Source organism: Narcine bancroftii, chromosome 2 (assembly GCF_036971445.1).
Source record: "Narcine bancroftii isolate sNarBan1 chromosome 2, sNarBan1.hap1, whole genome shotgun sequence".
NCBI lineage: Eukaryota > Metazoa > Chordata > Chondrichthyes > Torpediniformes > Narcinidae > Narcine > Narcine bancroftii.
The window spans coordinates 173,570,134-173,588,825 of NC_091470.1; the positions used below are offsets into that span (position 1 = coordinate 173,570,134).

At 46.6% G+C, this 18,692-nt stretch overlaps 2 protein-coding genes across 6 annotated transcripts in view; one reads left to right on the forward strand and one right to left on the reverse strand.

Annotated features, from left to right (window-relative positions):
- Positions 1-18,304, reverse strand: part of usp48 (ubiquitin specific peptidase 48) — a 181,059-nt gene extending 162,755 nt beyond the window's left edge. For 3 of the 4 annotated variants that reach the window (XM_069919155.1, XM_069919151.1, XM_069919150.1), the window contains exon 1: positions 18,084-18,304. In XM_069919155.1, the coding sequence (XP_069775256.1) occupies positions 18,084-18,217 (134 nt within the window). In that variant the 5' untranslated portion in view covers positions 18,218-18,304. Of the gene's footprint in view, positions 1-11,794; positions 11,869-18,083 lie in introns of those variants that run through there. The other variant, XM_069919154.1, reaches the window with a different exon arrangement.
- ldlrad2 (low density lipoprotein receptor class A domain containing 2) overlaps positions 18,090-18,692 on the forward strand; it is a 55,509-nt gene continuing 54,906 nt past the window's right edge. The window contains exon 1 of one of the 2 annotated variants that reach the window (XM_069919157.1): positions 18,090-18,622. The gene's annotated coding sequence lies outside the window, so the exon portion shown is untranslated. The remainder of the gene's footprint in view (positions 18,623-18,692) is intronic. The other variant, XR_011351854.1, reaches the window with a different exon arrangement.

Here is an 18,692-nt window from a genome sequence, read left to right on the forward strand (position 1 = left end):
TATCCTAGATTTTGTACTTGAAATGGACGGGAGGGGGGAGGTAGGGAGGGTTGGATGGGAGGAGGGGGGGGGGGGGGGAGAAAATGGCACTGTATATATTTGAAAAGGAAAAAGTATGTATCATGGTTAATGTGCTTTATGGTTGTGAAAAATAAAAAATTATAAAAAAAAAGAAAGGACCTTTTTCTAACCTTGTTAAAGTTAGGTGTACCTAAAAGTGATATTGATGGGAAACCTACTGCAGTCCTTTATGCCCTTTATAAGAGGAAGGCAGGGGAACATCATCCCCAGCTGTTGAGTCTTCCTGGCCCAACTGTGCCTTCTGCTCCCACTGCTGCTCCTATCGAGCCAGCTTCTCTTGCTCCAGTTACCCATGATGAGATACAACAATTGGTTAAAAAGACTCTTATGGACAATAGTAGCATGTGGTCCTGGAAGACCCCGAACCCTACTAAGGTATGAGGGTGTGGGTGGGATTCCCGTGTCTACTCCAATGAGATACGGTGGATACACGGGGATCCGCGGCCCTACATACCATTGACAATCCATTGGGGTTGGGCTAGTGACCGCCAATATTTGACCTTGGTCGATACTAATGCGGAGCACTCGGTGATTCCGGGTAACCCCGACCTCTGGACTGGACCGACCTTTCGAATAGAGGGGTTGGGAGGAGCGATCACCCTGGCAAAGGAAATAAAAGTCCATGCCATAGTGGGTGATAGCCCTTCCCCTGTCTGGTTACATGCCCTGGTGGCTGCTACTGACGAGTGTATCCTGGGTATTAATATGTTGGCCGGTACGGCCCTTAATACAAGCCAAGGGGGATTTGTATTTGGAATTCGGACTATTACAAAAAAACTAGTAGTGGGTCAGGCTAAGTGGGATCCTGTGATGGTGCCACCCCCCATGAAACCAGTGTGCATTCCACAATATCGTTTCCCTGGAGGGCAAGAAGAGATTACTGCCACCATCGATGTTTTGCAAGAAGGGGTAGTGAGGCCCGCAACGTCGCCCTTTAATAGCCCTGTTTGGCCGGTCCCAAAGCCGGACAGCTCCTGGAGAATGACAGTTGATTATCGCTTTTTGAACAAACATGCCCCACCACTTGCTTCAGCAGTTCCGGACATTGTTACCCTTATTCTAAACAATGCTACTGGGAACTCGTGAACATGGTATGCTGTCATTGATCCCGCTAACGCCTTCTTCAGTATTCTTATAGCTGAGGACTCACAGGATCAGTTCGCCTTTACCTGGAAGGGGCGCCAGTATACCTTTGCTCGCCTCCCTCAGGGTTATGTACACTCTCCCACTATTTGCCACAGCCTAATTGCCCGTGATCTGGAGACGGTGCCAGTATCGCCTTCCCTCTCGATTCATCATTATATTGATGATGTGATGATCCAAGGGGCCACAGAAGAGATGGTACAGGAAGGTTTGGAGAGTGTCCAAGATACCCTGATGCAAAGAAGGTGGGCCATTTACCCCGCCAAGGTACAGGGCCCAACCCAGACAGTTATTTTCCTTGGAATTCAGTGGCATGCTGGAGAACAAGTTGTTCCCGATAAAGTTCGCAATAAAATTGCAGACTTGGCCACTCCTACTAACAAAAATGAGACCCAGCGTTTCCTGGGATACTGGCAACGCCATATTCCACACTTGGCATTGCTTTTACGTCCTCTGTATAAGGTTACCTGAAAGAAAAGAGACGTTGTATGGGGTAACGATCAGGAAAGGGCGTTCCAGTCCACCAAGCAGGCTATTCTTCGGGCCCTGCCCATTGCTCCCCACATCCCCGATACCCCCTACGAACTTCAGGTCTCCGTTACTGATGATGTGGCCTGCTGGAGCCTCTGGCAGAAACAAGAGGGTCACCGAGTCCCACTGGGATTCTGGTCACGTACCATGCCTGAGGCTGCCACTCGATATTCTGCTTTTGAACAACAGTTACTAGCCTGTTACTGGACCCTGCTGGAGACTGAAAGAATGACAGGAGATGCAGATGTTCAATTGCGACCTGCACTTCCAATAATGAATTGGGTTCTGGCTAATTTTTCTTTGGCTTGGCTTCGCGGATGAAGATTTATGGAGAGGTCATGTCCACGTCAGCTGCAGGCTCGTTTGTGGCTGACATCCGATGCGGGACAGGTAGACACGGTTGCAGCAGTTGCAAGGGAAAATTGGTTGGTTGGGGTTGGGTGTTGGGTTTTTCCTCCTTTGTCTTTTGTCGGTGAGGTGGGCTCTGCGGTCTTTTTCAAAGGAGGTTGCTGCCCGCCGAACTGTGAGGCGCCAAGATGCACGGTTTGAGGCGATATCAGTCCACTGGCGGTGGTCAATGTGGCAGGCACCAAGAGATTTCTTTAGGCAGTCCTTGTACCTATTCTTTGGTCCACCGCTGTCTCGGTGGCCAGTGGAGAGCTCACCATATAACACGATCTTGGGAAGGCGATGGTCCTCCATTCTGGAGACTTGACCTACCCAGCGCAGTTTGATCTTCAGCAGCGTGGATTCGATGCTGTCGGCCTCTGCCATCTCGAGTACTTCGATGTTGGAGATGAAGTCGCTCCAAAGAATGTTGAGGATGGAGCGGAGACAACGCTGGTGGAAGCGTTCTATGAGCCGTAGGTGATGCTGGTAGAGGACCCATGATTCGGAACCGAAAGGAGTGTGGGTATGACAACGGCTTTGTATACGCTAATCTTTGTGAGGATTTTCAGTTTGTTGATTTTCCAGACTCTTTTGTGTAGTCTTCTAAAGGCGCTATTTGCCTTGGCGAGTCTGTTGTCTATCTCGTTGTTGATCCTTGCATCCGATGAAATGATGCAGCCGAGATAGGTAAACTGATTGACCGTTTTAAGTTTTGTGTGCCCGATGGAGATGTGGGAGGGCTGGTAGTCATGGTGGGGAGCTGGCTGATGGAGGACCTCAGTTTTTTTCAGGCTGACTTCCAGGCCAAACATTTTGGCAGTTTCCGCAAAACAGGACATCAAGCGCTGAAGAGCTGGCTCTAAATGGGCAAATAAAGCGGCATCGTCTGCAAAGGGTAGTTCATGGACAAGTTGCTCTTGTGTCTTGGTGTGAGCTTGCAGGCGCCTCAGATTGAAGAGACTGCCATCCGTGCGGTACCAGATGTGAACAGTGTCTTCATTGTTGAGGTCTTTCATGACTTGTTTCAGCATCATGCTGAAGAAGATTGAAGAGGGTTGGTGCGAGAACAGAGCCTTGCTTCACGCCATTATTAATGGAGAAGGGTTCAGAGAGTTCATTGCTGTATCTGACCCGACCTTGTTGGTTTTCGTGCAGTTGGATAACCACGTTGAGGAACTTTGGGGGGCATCCGAGGCGCTCTAGTATTTGCCAAAGCCCTTTCCTATTCACGGTATCAAAGGCTTTAGTGAGGTCAACAAAGGTGATGTAGAGTCCTTTGTTTTGTTCTCTGCACTTTTCTTGGAGCTGTCTGAGGGCAAAGACCATGTCAGTAGTTCCTCTGCGCGAAGAACATTTTCGGCGACACTAGGTATTAAAAAAAATCTTCTGGCTAATGATGCTAATCTAAAGATCGGGCGAGCTCAGCAGTCTTCTATTGTTAAATGGAAGTGGTATATTCAGAGTCGTGCAACCAGAGGGCCTGAAGGGGTGGACCGCATACACGAACAGGTGGCTGATCTTCCATCTCGTCATGAGGACGTTGAACCTGCCTTGCCCCCTCCTTTACTCCCTTCACCAGTTCAGTGGGGTAAACCCTATGATTTGCTCACTCCAGCAGAACAAGAGAATGCCTGGTTTACTGATGGTATCAGCCGGTGGGTGCAAGGAAAGCAAAAGTGGAAGGCAGTGGCTTACCATCCCAAGTCAGGAACTCACTTATCAGAGGAGGGGGATGGTGGCTGCAGTCAGTATGCTGAGTTGCAGGCAGTCACTTTACCACTAGATCCCCATGATCACCCTCTTTGCCTGTTTACTGATTCCTGGGCTGTGGCTAATGGACTTGTGGTATGGATGCCTGATTGGCAAAAGAATAACTGGATGATACATGACCGCCCAGTGTGGGCAAAGAGTTGTGGTAGCTGTTGTGGGATGCTTCCCACCACCGTGAGATAACTGTGCATCATTTTGATGCCCATACCAATGTGGCGACTAACATGGCACAACATAATGCAGTAGCAGATCAGCTTGCCACTATCAGCCGCGCTGATACCGTCCCCCTGGCACGATGGGCACATGAACAGAATGGTCATTTGGGGGAGAAGGGATCAGCTGTGTGGGCCCGAATACATGCTTTACCCGTCCATCAGGATGATGTCCGCATGGTCGTGCGTACATGCCCAGAATGTCAATTTGTGAAGTCCCATGTCGTTCCTCCTGGTCCGCATGGCCGAATAAAACGGGGTGCTCGCCCAGCTGCGGTTTGGCAAATTGATTACATAGGCCCTATCCCAGACTGTATGGGTAAACGTTACGTCCTAGTAATGGTTGACACCTTTTCAGGCCTGGTTTTTGCTTTTCCCACCAAGATGGCTGACCAAACTAGCACTATCCAAGGACTAAACCATTTAATTTCTCATTATGATGTTCCAGAGGAGATTCAGCCTGATAATGGCTCGCACTTCTCCGGGAAGGCAATCTGTGATTGGGCAAATGACAACGGTATCTTATGGGTTCACCATATTTCTTATTACCCGCAGGCTGCTGGGTTAGTTGAACGAATGAACGGCTTACTGAAGGAACAAATTTGTTTGTTAACACCACTGGGAACCTTGAAGGGGTGGTGTCATGTGCTGCAGCAGGCAGTCGACAATTTGAATCATCGCTCTTTAAAGGGAGGTACACCTTTCCACCGACTTCTTCACACTTCTGAACTACAGCCTACTCCAGAGGAAAAACAATCATTGCCCCCCCACTCCTGAACTAGAGAATTCCGGACAAAAGGTATGGGTGGCACCACCAGGTATTAGCCCTCCTGTAAAAGGAGAAATAGTGACACCTGCCCAGGGTAACACTCGGTGGGTAGCTATTGAGGGACAGGATGATTTAGTCTGTTTAAACACTGAACGCTTACGGTATCGTGACATGTGTCAGGCTTCTTTGTTCTAGGTACTCCGTTTTACGCTCCTGGTGATCTGGCTTAACAGCTGCTTCGGTGCCAACAATTGGATTTGTAATAACGAGGACATTCCGAGGTAGTTGCCCGTGGGAGACACGGTCTGATGCATTACATCAAGGAAGTCCTCGGTCACCCGCCTCAAGTGCAGCTTATATGTTTCTGTTATAATTCAGCATGTTTCGAATTCTGTTCGTGAGCTCCAGTGTCTGGGTATTGTGGCCAACAAGGATAATGTGAGCCTTGGTTGGAATCCTTTTTCATGCTTAGCTGGTACATTTGGGGGGTTGGGCCACATTATTCTCCGTTGGTTGCTCCCTTTATTGCTTGTTTTTGTGATTATTGTAGTTTTGATTTCTCTTTTACACTCTTTTTATACTCTTATGCTTGTCAAGTCTCGTGTCTGACAGCCTGTGACCAAGGGGTGGAATGTAATGGAAGATTCTAACCTGTTTTTTTAATTTGCTGCTCTTGGTTTTGCAAGGCTGAGAACCTGCTTGTTTTTTTAGAATCAGCAGACATAAGTTAAATTCCACTGAGGAGCCAGAGATGCTGTTATCTGGAGAAAGGACATCTGTGTACCAAGAACATTTAATCTTCCTGCTTGTTTTGATCACAGACTGTCAGAAGCCTAGCCTTGATGCAAAATAAATCATTGTATTCAAAGTGATAAGCTGAAAATTATGTTATTCGATAGAAGCCTAGGCATGCTAGCTTGTTTGCTTATCTTTCTTGCTGTGCTGGGAATAGGTGCTTGGGTAAGCAGTTTTTGGGTAATATAAGCCATGGTCCCGCTGCTGAAGAGAGAGATTCTCCGAGAGGTGGCAACATCTCTCAGCAAGAAGAACTTCTAGAGTCCAGCCAGCGTCGTGGTCAGGGGAGGTGGAGAAGCTGCTACCGGCGCCCTGACAACCAACTACAAGTGTGCAGTCGTTGCCTCGCTTCTGCAGTTGGGACTAGTCCAAGCGTTGATAAGTATAGTTGGGAAGGGCTTGCATATTGTAGTGTGAAATCAGCTTTTGAATTTGTAATAAACATTTGTATAAACTGAACTGTTCTCGGTGTGTGTGTGTCTATTTTCTTTCGGTAGCTCAAACACTGTGACCAAATCTAAAATGAACAAAGTGAGAGGTATAAGTTTACCCAAGACATGGTCCACCTCATCAGTGCTGACTGAAGGCCCTTTCATGCCAAGCCTCCACCTGGAGAGAAAAATATAAACTTACCTTTCATTGAACAGCCCTCAAAAGCTGCTCTTGCATAGCATTTATGATGAGTGGCACCTCATAGTGCCCTCTGGAGCCAATGGAGGTGGGGCGACTGGTACCGTGGCATCGCCCATCATAAATATGTGGCAGAGAAATGGCTGTCTTCCCTACCCACAATCCCCCACATAGCTGGAACCACTCTGCATTTGTCAGTTGCGTGGGGGGATTAAGGGAAGGGAAGTTGGCCATTGCTCTGCCACATTTTGAGCTGCTTTGATGAGTGGCCCCAAAGGCCAAAGCTGCCTGGTGAGGTGCTAGAGCAGCCAGCGGGGCTATCACAGCCCACACTGGCCGCCTGATGGCTGCTGACAGCCGCCCCTGCCCTGATGACCCCCTCCAGCTGCCCGTCCTGAGGGGGTCATGGAGGGAGAGAGGGGGGGGGGGAAATGGGTCACGGCCTCATGGTGTCACCATCAGCCACCCTAGCCAGCCTCTTGCAGCAGCAGTACATTCAAGCTAGGTGGCAGAGCTCAGCGCTCCACCGACGATCCTTCCCCGAGAGGGATTGCAGTCAGTGCCTTGGAGCCGGCCACAGCTCATTCATAAAGGTAAGTCTCCCAACATATGGGCGGAATATCAAAGCCTTTACAGTTGGGCTTTGTATGAAAGAGTCTTATGGTACCTATCTGTACTAATCCCATTTGCCTGCATTCCCAGGTGCATTTCCAATCCAAGTACTTATCCAAATGGTATGACATGGTATTGAAAAATTGTCATCATATCTACCTCTACCACTTCTCTTGGCAAATGTTTCTAGATAATCATCCACTGTAAGGAAAAAGCCTCGTATCTCCCTTAAATTTCACCTCTCTCATCTTAAACATGCCCTCTATTTCTAGAGCCCTACCCCCCCCATCCTTCCCAGATTATTTATGCCCATCATTTTTTTAAAGATCCATAAAGGCAGAGAATCTTTGCTTATAATTAACAGTTTTCAATTTCAGATTTTCCCGCTCTCTTGCTGTTGTACAGTGACCTGAACTGGACACAAAATAAATATTATCTAATGTTTAGTACAGCTGAAACGTGACCACCCAACTTTTAAACTCAACGGCTTGACCTATGGAAGCAAGTATGCCTTTGTCATTACCTTATCTACGTGTTCCACTCTATCCATGTGTCACAAGTTTCTGCAAGCCATGGATTTGTAGCCCTAGATCCCTGTGAAATCAACCCTCAAAATGTCTTTGCCAACCATTCTACATAATTTTGACTTTGAAAAGTAGATTTCACCACACTTGTCCCAATTAAATTTTATCTTCTACCCTGATCTGCCTAACTTTCCTGTTGTATCATTCTGTTGTATCCTCAGACAACTTTCTTCTCTCTACAACTCCAACTTTCATGTCTTAAGTTCATCTCCAAAGTTTCACCCGAGCTACACATCAGAAAATGATCCATGCTTGTAGATGATTTGGAAAGTCACATTAAACACAGAAGCCAAACAGCATTACCCTTCATTCAAAATTAAGTTCTGCTGAAGAGGTCAGCTTTCAAAGCAAAAGAATGGAACATACATCAAGATGGCTAACAAGGTTCCTGTGCAAGAAGTTCCCATGTAGGGGATCACATACTATTTTCCAATATGACTTGCTCCAATACCTTAAATTTCACAAGGTTTCCGAAACCACACAAAAACAGCAATCAAATCCAATAACTGGCAAGAACCCAGAGAGCATTCTGTGGGTTATACCATGTCAGATTATTAACTATATATCAAAGTTGATTGGTCTTGGAATATAACATTCATTCTCCACTACTCTATCCCTTTAACTGCACGAGGTCATAACAGATTTCAGATCTACATACATGACATCACGTACAACCCTGAGTTTCATTTCTCCTGCGGGCACTGCAAAATAACCACTAATTGGTAGTGCAAAAAAACTGTACCCATCATAAACATACAAAGAACTGTAAACAGATAACGAATGTAAACAAACTGCAATACAGAGAGAACAAAAAGAAAATCAATAAAGTGCACAAACTCTGATTGAGTTTGTCGTTGAGGAGCCTGTGAGTGGAGGGGTAGCACCCGTTCCTGAACCTGGTGGTGCGAGTCCTGATGGCAGCAATGAGAACAGAGCGTACGCTGGGTGCCGAGGGTCTTTGATGATCACTGCTGCTCCCTAACGACAGCGTCCCCTGTAGATGTAGGGTTTTGCCTGTGATGTAAAGGGCTGTGTCCATTACCTTTTGGACGGCTTTACGCTCAGGCGCATTGGTGTTCCCATACCAGACCATGATGCAGCCGGTCAGCACACTTTCCACCACACCTCTAGAAATTTGCCAGGGTTTCTGGTGTCGTACCAAACATCTGCAAACTCCTTGAGGAAGTAGAGACATTGATATGCTTTCTTCATGAACCCATTGGTGTGCTGGGTCCAGGAAAGATCCTTCAAGAGAATAACTCCCAAGAACTTAAATTTGTTCACCCTCTCCACCTCTGATCCCCCAATGATCACTGGAGGGTATACTTCTGGCTCTCCTTTCCTGGAAGTCAACAATCAGCTCCTCAGTTTTGGTGACATTGAGTGCAAGGTTATTGTTGGTGCACCATTCAACCAAGTTTTCAGTCTCCCTCCTATATGCTGATTCATCACCTTTCTTTATATAACCCATTACTGTGGTATCGTCTGCAAATTCGTTATTGTCCTATCGAGCCACACAGTTGTAGGTGTAAAGTTCCGGGTGAATCTTGCAAATCTCCCCTGCAAAATATTAATCCCCTCCAGTTCAGATGTAACCGTGTCTCTGGTCCAGAAAGAGATCCCAATTATTTATAAATTTTAAACTTTCCCTCCTGCAAGTGCTAAGAAATTCAAATTTGAAGCAATTTCGGTTAAAGGCAGAGAATTATGCCCATTGAGAAGCCTTATATTTTTATAAAAGAGAAACACATATAATTGCACAGATAAGCCAAACCGTCGGCAAATTTGTAGATGATGTTATTATCGTACCGAGGCACAGTCATAGGTGTAAAGTGAGTAGAACAGAGGGCTAAGAACACAGCCCTGTGGTGCTCCGGCACTGATGGAGATTGTGGAGAAATTCTTACCAATCTTCACTGATTGTGGTCTGGAGGTGAGGAAATCCATGATCCAATTACATGGGACTTGGAGCTTGCTGATCAACTTTGAGGGGATGATGGTATTCAATGCCAGACTGTAGTTAATAAAGAGCATCTTGATGAATGTATCTTTGCAGTCCAGGTGTTCTCGGGCTTTGTGTAGAGCCAGTGAGATGGCATCCACCGTAGACCTGCTTCTATGATAGGTGAACTGGAATGTATCCAGTGCTCAGACTGGAGCTGATCTGCTTCATCACCAGCCTTTCAAAACACTTCATCAGTGCGAGTGCAAGTGCTACTGGTCGATAGTCACTAAAGTAAGATACTACACACTTCTTGGGTTGAAGCTTGTTTGAAACAGTTCATTACCACACCCTGCTGGAGTAAGATATGCAAGATATCCGTGAACACCTTGGTAAGTTTGTCAGCACAGATTTTTAATAGTCGGCCAGGCCGGATGCTTTCCTCGGATTAACTCTCCTGAAGGCACGTCATCCTGAGATATGGACAGGATAGTGAGGTGTGGAACAAGCTGCCAGCTAAGTGGTGAATGTGAAGAATTTGGATGGGAGGGGTATGGTGGGCTATGGGCCGACCTGGTGGTCATTGAAGACTAGACAGAAATAGTTCAGCACAGATTAGAAAGGCCGAAGGGGCCTATTCGATACTGCAATGTTCTATGGCTTTATGATATACACAGAAAGTGGTAATTTAGCCCAAAGCTATGAAAACATTACCCAATTTGTATCGCCTCTCCCATTCCTTCCCTGTATGCAGAACTTCATCAATGTCTTTTGAAAATTTGTACAAATCTTCAACAACCCTCTGCATTACTCAAAATAAATATGATCTTTAATAAAACGCAGGCTGTTATTTATTTAGTGTTTCATCTCCAATTTGTTTGTTTCTTTGTCGCTATTGCTAGGCCGACATGATACTTAGTTGCCCAATTATGCCTTTTCCCTTCTCTGCCCAAGGGAATAACATTCAAAATCTGCAGTCAATCCTTTGAAACTACTCATCCTCCATTAGAATTTTGCACCATCACTCCTTCATGAAGACATGCAAAATATTATTTTAAAGTATCTGCTTTTGCATGATCACCTTTTTAGTCGATTTATTAATCTATTTAACTAAATCTCACTAATTATGTTTATACTGGATTTGTTAATGTCACTGTTGGAGAAAGAAAGAGGCCTGCAATCAGACATGCTGCCAAGTTGACATTTATCTAAAGATGATGAAAGGAAATGAGGCTCCATTTACTATGTGTCTGCATATAATTTTTTTAAAGTCTGGGATTGTTGCTGTGGAATAAATGGAAAGTCATAAAGGGCAACTTTAACTCCTTTAAACAACAGGCTTATTTGCTGATGTCAGTTATTAGAAAGATATATAAAAAATACTATGTAATCATTTGATTACTTCATAATGGTCAACAGATGAGGTGACTGATACATTTGATTACTTCATAATGGTCAACAGATGAGGTGACTGATACATTTTAGAGTTTAAGCACCTTTAATACTTTATCAAACAATATACAGCATGGGTCGCTTAAAATCCACGATATGTTGTGAAATTGGGTGTTATACGATGTGGACACTAGGCAATCACCATATTATATACTTAGCAAAGCTATATGGGATAATGTAGTGCACCTGTAAACTTTTTATTTGTAAGTAAGGATCAGTGTGGGAATGACGGAGTTGTGGGGAGAGAACAGGGCAGTGAGATCAATGTGGGAAATGACACGGGGTTGTGGGAGAGAGAGCAGGGCAGTGAGATCAGTGTGGGGACTGACACAGGGATTTGGGGAGAGAGCGGGGCAGTGGGATCAGTGTAGGGACTGGCATGGGGCTGTGGGGAGAGAGCAGAACAGTGGGATCAATGTGGGGACAGACACGAGGCTGTGGGGAGAGAGTGGGACAGTAGGATCAGTGTGGGTATTCAGTATATAATTTCCTATAGCTAGCGACTGCTCCATCACGTCCATGATGGGCGTGTTCATGGTAACTGAATATGGTCATTATGGGACCACGGATGTATATGTGGTTGGGCGTTGTATTGCACATACTAGTACAATATAACCTAGCACACCCAGTTGAAAGTAATGCCCAACCAGCAGACCTTTTGGACTGTTAGATATTATCCCTATTCATATCACAGCACATGTTTATTTCATTCCCTTTGTTTTTACACATTACCATTGGTACAAAATTTTCAGTGAACCTGGTGAGCTTAAAGGGAATGGGAAATGGAACCCATTGACTTTGAACTTGCATACTGGACCCTGGCTCCAACTGCAAATGGACATGTACCTGACCCAGAGTTTGGAATCTGGCCCTGACCACACACCTGGTTAACAATCTGGACACATGAGCAGATGCTGAACCATATTTTCTGTATAACCACATAGGATAGACTATTATGGGAATGGAAGGAAAATCCTGGGGATTTCTTTATCTTGGGCATCTAAGAAATTTATCAGAAAAAAACACACAAATGTTAGAGAAACTCAGCAGGTAAAACTGTGCCTTTATAGGCATTTATAGGCTTTATATCTTCAAAGGTGAAGATACAGAACCAATGTTTCGGGCTTGAACCCTTCATCAAGGTGTAGGGGAACATGACAGATGTCTGAACAAAAGAGGGAAGGGGGGGAGTGGTGAGGGTGGGAGATGATAGGTGGAGAGGTGGGAGAAATCCACATGGGGTGTGGAGTCTAGGCTAGGTGGAGAGAGAAAGGAAGTAGGAACTGGAATAACTAGTTGGGGGGGGGGGGAAGAAAGCTGATAGTGGAATGCTATGAACTCAATGTTCATGCCCTGGGGTTGGAGAGCGCCCAGACGTAAAATGAGGTGTTGTTCCTCCAATCTGCGGTGGTCAGGATGGGGTAGTGTGGAAAGCCATGGATGGACTTATGAGCTTGAGAGTGTGACTCAGAATCGAAATAGTTGGGGAGGTCGCTTTTGCTGGGGACAGAGAGGAGGTGCTGGGCGAAGTGATCTCCTAATCTGCAGCCAGTCTCTCAGATGCAGAGAAGGCCTTCACTTAACCACGGTGTCAACAGAATCCTGTGTTTTACCCAAGAAATTTAGCAGAACATTGTTGGAGATGGATTATTTTAATCTCTATAAATTTGGTTAATATTGGAATCCTGTAGGGCACTGCTTACCACTGTCACTTCTCTATCTATGATCTGAATAAAAGCTTTGGGTCATGAGTACAAAAGCAAGTCTTGAAAACTTTTCACATCTGTTGAACTGCAAATGAGGCAAATAATTATCAGACATATATGCAAACAGAGGACCAGGGTCAGGAAGGTGATTTTTCATGGAAACAAATGTGCTGGTTATGAAAAGAATTTTAAATACGTGCAAGATATTTGTTAAGTTTTTTTTCTAAACTCCTTAATTTTAGCTCTAATTTCTAAATGTCCTAGTTATTATAAATTCCAATAAAGTGTATTGGTCAGAGCAATTTTTTTTTTTTTTTTTTTTACAGAATTGTAAGCAAATGATTATCTAAAATTAGTGAAATTTGAAAGCCTGCAGATGCTGTGATTGTAGTAAAAACACAAAAATGCTGGAGGAACTCAGGAGGTCTCATAGCATCCATAGAAGGTAAAGATACATCACCGATGTTTCACCCCTGAGCCCCTCTTCAAGGTATAACCTGCTGAGTTTTTCCAGCATTTTTGTGTTTTAGCTAATGTTGGTGTTGGCTCCTTACAGACGGTTTACAAATATCGAACCGACAGGGAAATAAAACAAATATTTTCTGTACCTTTGATGAAAATGTTCCTGCTGTTAGATTTACAATGAATGAAAAAGTAATTAACTGAATTAAAACAAGTTTTAAAAAAAATTGATGTGACTTGCATACAGAAGTGTGGTTGCCACACCTTAGGAACTATTTAAGATGTCATGACGGTGACCCCATGGGTTGTCTGTATGGTCTTGGCATCTTGCAGCAGGGAGGCAACTTTATAATCACCAAGGTTAAGGATGTGTTGGCAGAGGGGGTGGGTGCAGATCCTTGTGTTGAATCTAATGTACTATGACACCCTGCCCCAGCTGATCAACATGTTCACCTCACCCATGCGGAGCAAGAGCCTGGCCGTCTTCCAGCAGCTTCCACCGTTATTGATGACATCCAGGCCAGTTCTTCTGGCCAGTAACTTCAACTGAATCATTGATGTGGGTGGACAATCCAGCAGTGCTGACAAGAGACTGGACAGTTCCTCCACACTCCTGATGGAGACAGTAAAGAATGCACACCTGAAGGAAATCGAGAGATTCTTTATCCTCAAAGGTGCTTGGAGAGCAAGACAGAGAGAACTGAGCCAACTCCAGACTGACCTGCAGCAACTCCTCCTCCTCCTCCTGTACTCAAGAGTGGTGGATGTGAAAGAGGAACTTCAAGAGGTGAAAAATCGCAAGTTCATCCTCCAACCCAGTGTCCGCTCAACAGAGCAGGATGAGAGGTGCTCAAGCTTCTTCCAAAAGGTTCAAAGAGGGAGATCTGTGATCCATACTTCAGAAAGAGAATGACTCAGTCATATCCTCACAGGAGGGCATACAGATGATCCACAGATCCTTTTATGCCTATCTGTACTACAGTAAGGCCACAGGTGGAATAGCCTCCCAGAACTTCCGGTCTTCTATCACAGAGGTCTTTTAGAAGAGGAAGTGGACCAGCCAATTACCCTGGGGGAGCTGAAAGACACCATCTGTTCCTTTGGGTCAAGTAAAACTCCCAGAAGCCATGGCTTACCAGCAGATTTGCTCATGGCTCTGTGGGACAGTGTGGGCCGAGACCTGCTGGAAGTAGACAATGCTATGCTCCTAGGCTGCAGCATGTTAAAATCCATGAGGAAGGACATCATCACCCTCATCTTTAAGGATGGGAAGGAGGAAGATATCAGGAACTGAGACCCATAGGTTTATTAAGAATTGGCTAAAAAATCCTGTCCAAGGCCTTCATCAATTGAGTCGTCTGTCCTGGGATAGGTGATCCACCCATAACAAACTTGCACAGTTCTAGGCAGTAAAATCTCTGACAGCCTTGCAATGCTCTGAGATACCACCATCTACAAGTAGGACAGGGGGGTGGGACACATGCCCATCTTAGACCAGAAGGCTTTCAACGGGATACTGCACACGTAAATGATGGGCGTGTTCTCCAAAATGGGCTTTGGGGAGAAGATCCACAATTGGATTAAACTGTTCTACACAGACATATCACTGTCCAAATCAATGATTTTTTTTTTTTTTTTTTTTAAACAGAGTCTTCGCTGGATTTTACCGTTATTAAGAGTCTCCCGACATCCCAACAGTGGTCTTTCGCACAGGAATTACCAAAACTGCAAATCTCGGTTTCTGACAGCATCCCGGCAGTACGACATTGCTATGTCATATTCATTAGCCCCTTGGTCACGGAATACCTACAGTTCAGTTAAGACTGCAGGCATTCTGGGGAAAATGACTAGGTGACTAGGAGGCAAAATGGCGAACAGAAATGGCACCCTCATTCCCATTTCAGCACGTGTTCTGGGAAAATGGGAATAATTTACTGAAATGCAGTGGCTGTGTAAAAAGCATAAATGGGTGGGAAAAGATAGCTTCCCAATCAAGTCTGGAGTCAGGCAGGGTTGCTGCTCTCTCCAATCTTATTTGTGTGCTGCAGAGAGCCTTTTGCTGAATCCATTAGGAAGGACGAGGGCAATAAGAGAACTGACAATGACAGGCACTGGAGACACTCCCTGTGCATGGACGATGTTGCCGTATTCAGCTCAGACAAATGATCGATCCGCAAACTGATCAGAATCTGCTGCCATTTTGACTTGGAAAAGCGAGACAAAGCTCTTCCGTGACTTGTCCGACCGGTCCACCATTCAACGTCAGATCTGACTACCTTACCATGGTGTGCAACAAAGATCAACTGAAGAGGATTGCAAAGGTCCACCAGAAACTGGATCTGTGGGGAATGACGTTTCCTCTCAATAACTGCGAGGAACCTGGTCATCAGGTGGATGGTGCTCTCCCCATTCCACCATCGAGGTGCTTAGCCAATTCCCCCACACTTCCGCCCTGGCGGTCAGCAAAACTGTATTACAGGATCCAAGATGGAAAGGATCTGAAGGGTTGCTGTGTACAAGTCACCAGACAACAGGGTAAGGACACACCCAATGTGGCCCTCATCCTGATGACTGCCTTCATGTGTGGCTGCATCAGGCTATGGTAGAACAAAAGTTCAATGGCACAAGGTGCTGCTATGCGCTGAGGTTCCATCTATCCTCAGTGTTGTAAAGGGTGGGCCTGGCCCATTGCCATTCAACATCCCAATTAGGTGAACTTTGAATCGGAGGACTGGACCACATTCAAGAACTGACCCTTCTCGGTCCCAGAATGGATAAGTAACGTGTCACTGCATGGACGAGTGTGTGCCCACACACACAAACTGGGTGTTCCCCAAACAGAAGATGTGGATGAATCTGAAGTTTTGCAACCTGCAGAAGGTGAGATCAAGAGCATTTAAGGCCAGTGATCCAGATCTCTACAAGTCCAGGTATGACCAGCAGAAGGCTATCTCAGCAACAAAGAAGCAATTCCAAAGGAAGCTGGAGGCAGAATCAAATACTCACCAGGTATGGCAAGGATTTCAGTCCATTACATCCTACAAAACAAGGGCGAACACCATAGATGCCAGTGATGCTTCACTACCAAATGAGTACTTGATATAATTATGATTATAATATGCTCACTTTGCGATGAAAAGTGGAGTCTCATCAGGACCTATGAGAATCCCTGCAAAGGCTGATGACCCGTGATATCTGTCTCCAAGGCAGATGTCAGAACATCATTCAAGAGGGTAAACCCTTGCAAGGTGTCAGGTCCTGATGGCATACCTGGCAGGGAACTGAAAATCTGAGCCAACCAACAAGACTGAGTGTTCACGGACATTTTTAATCTCCCAGTGCTGCAACTGAAGGTTCCCACCTTCTTCAAAAGGGCATCAATTATCCCGGTGCCCAAAAAGAGCAGGGTGAGCTGCCTCAATGACCGTTGCCCAGGAGCACTCACATCCACTGTGATGAAATTATTTCAGAGGTTGGTCATAGCCAGAATTAACCTGTACGTAAGTAAAGATATGGACCCACTGCAATTTACCGATCGTCACAATCGCCCCACAAAAGACACAATATCACTATCTCTCCACTTAACTCTGGATCAATTAGACAACAGCAACAGGTACATCAGGCTACTTACTCTTCACTGACTACAGCTCAGCTTTCAACACCATCATACCTTCAGTGCTGGTCAACAAGCTCTAAAATCTGGGCCTCTGAACTCCACACCACCCCCCCCACCCCCTACAAGTGGATCTTTGACTTCCCCCAAAAGAAGGCAACAGTCAGTACAAATCAGACACAATGTCTTCTCATCCATGACAATCAACACAGGCGCGCCTCACAGATGTATGCTTACCTCACTGCTCTACTCACTATACACCCATCACTGCATGGCTAGGCACAATTCCTATGCTATCTACAAATATGCTGATGACTCAGCCAGCTTAGTGGTGCCACCACCATTAACAACAACCTTATACTCAATCTTGGCAAAACCAGAGCTGATTGTGAACTTCAATAAGGGAAAATCAGGAGAATGAGAACCAGTCCTGATTGAGGGGTCAGCAGCAGAAAGGGTTAAGAACTTTTAAGTTCCTGGGTGTTAACATCTCCCAGGATCTGTCCTGGGGCCGCCAAGTCGAAGCAATCACAAAGAAAATTCGCCTGTGGCAAGAACTTGGTGAAGAGTTTGAGAAGATTTAATGTCACCAAAGACTTTTGCAAAGTTCTACAGGTGTACATTCTTGCTGGTTGCATCACCGTCTGGTATGGAGGTGCCACTCCATACGTCAGGGAAAAAAAGTGAGTTTTGAACTCAGCCAGCGCCATCATGGGCACCAGTCTTCACCCCATCGAAGACATATATAACCATATACAGCACAGAACAGGTCAGTTTGGCCCTACTAGTCTATGCTGGAGCAAATCTACAAGAGATGGCGCCTTAAGAAAACACCCTCTCTCCTCCAGGCAGCCCGAAGACGAGCACTCAGCGGCACAAGGAAAGCTGCAAGATTCAATTGATTCGTACAGTGATAAACCACTGTCCTATGACACGAAATTCCCTTTCGCCTGCTGCAAGGCAGGCAGGAATTGGACAGCTCTTCCCCCCCCCCCCCACCCCGAATGGGCAATGACCCCACAGACCCCACTCTCCCTTATTTCTAGCAATGTTTTTCTCACCGTGATGCTGTGGCAAAACAATTCTGGGACATGTTTATGGCAATAAATTCTGCTGGAAAGGAAAAATTATGTTCATCACCAACGCTGCCAATCACTGTCCTACCATCTGCTGGAAAGAATGCCCTTCAGTGTTAAATGGAGACATACAGGGGGTATCAGGGCCCTTTTGATGCTTAAGGCAGAAGAGCCGAACGTTATCATCCACCTCGTGTGTCTGGCCCCCCGGAAAGTTGCGGGCACTGGGGTGAGTTGGGGCCACGTTGGGTGGAATATCCCATCCCCCCCCCCGCCCCCCCGCCCCGCCCCCGCCCGGGGCCTGCTGCCCGTTACCTGCGGGCGTCCCTCCGGCACGGTCCCAGGCGGACGCGGTACGCCAGCTCGATGTGCTCCTGCTGCACCTCCTCCGGCCTGACGCCCTCCGCCCACTGCCAGGCCGCCTTCTCCAGCTGCTGCTTGGGGGCCATGGGGCGGCGCACCGCGGGGCAGACGGGGCGGGCGGGCGGGCGGGCGGGCGGACGGGGGGGTGGGGAGGGGGAGGAGGGTGCGTGGCCGCCGGGCTTTCCCGCCGCCTTACCCGAGCCCGAGGCCTTTGGCTCCCGAGTCCCGGCCTGCTCTGCGCCGCCAAGCAACCGAGAACGTGACGTGCGGCGCGAAGGAGCACGGGGCGCGGGTGACGTCAACGAGCGCGGCAAGTGGGCGCGTAGTACGCAGGCCGGCCGCCGACGGCGCTGCTGCTCTGAACTAGCCGCTCGGTTCGGGGGGCGGGGCGGGGCGGGACACTGCGCAAGGCAGGCCGGGCATCGTCTGTGGAGAGGAACCCGGGTTGAAGGACCGTTTGTTTCCAGTTGTTGTCAGCCTCTTGGTACAAGGTGATCCTCAACGTGCCTTTTATTACTGCTCTACCTCACCCTGGGTTAACTTGCCTGGATAGCACACCAA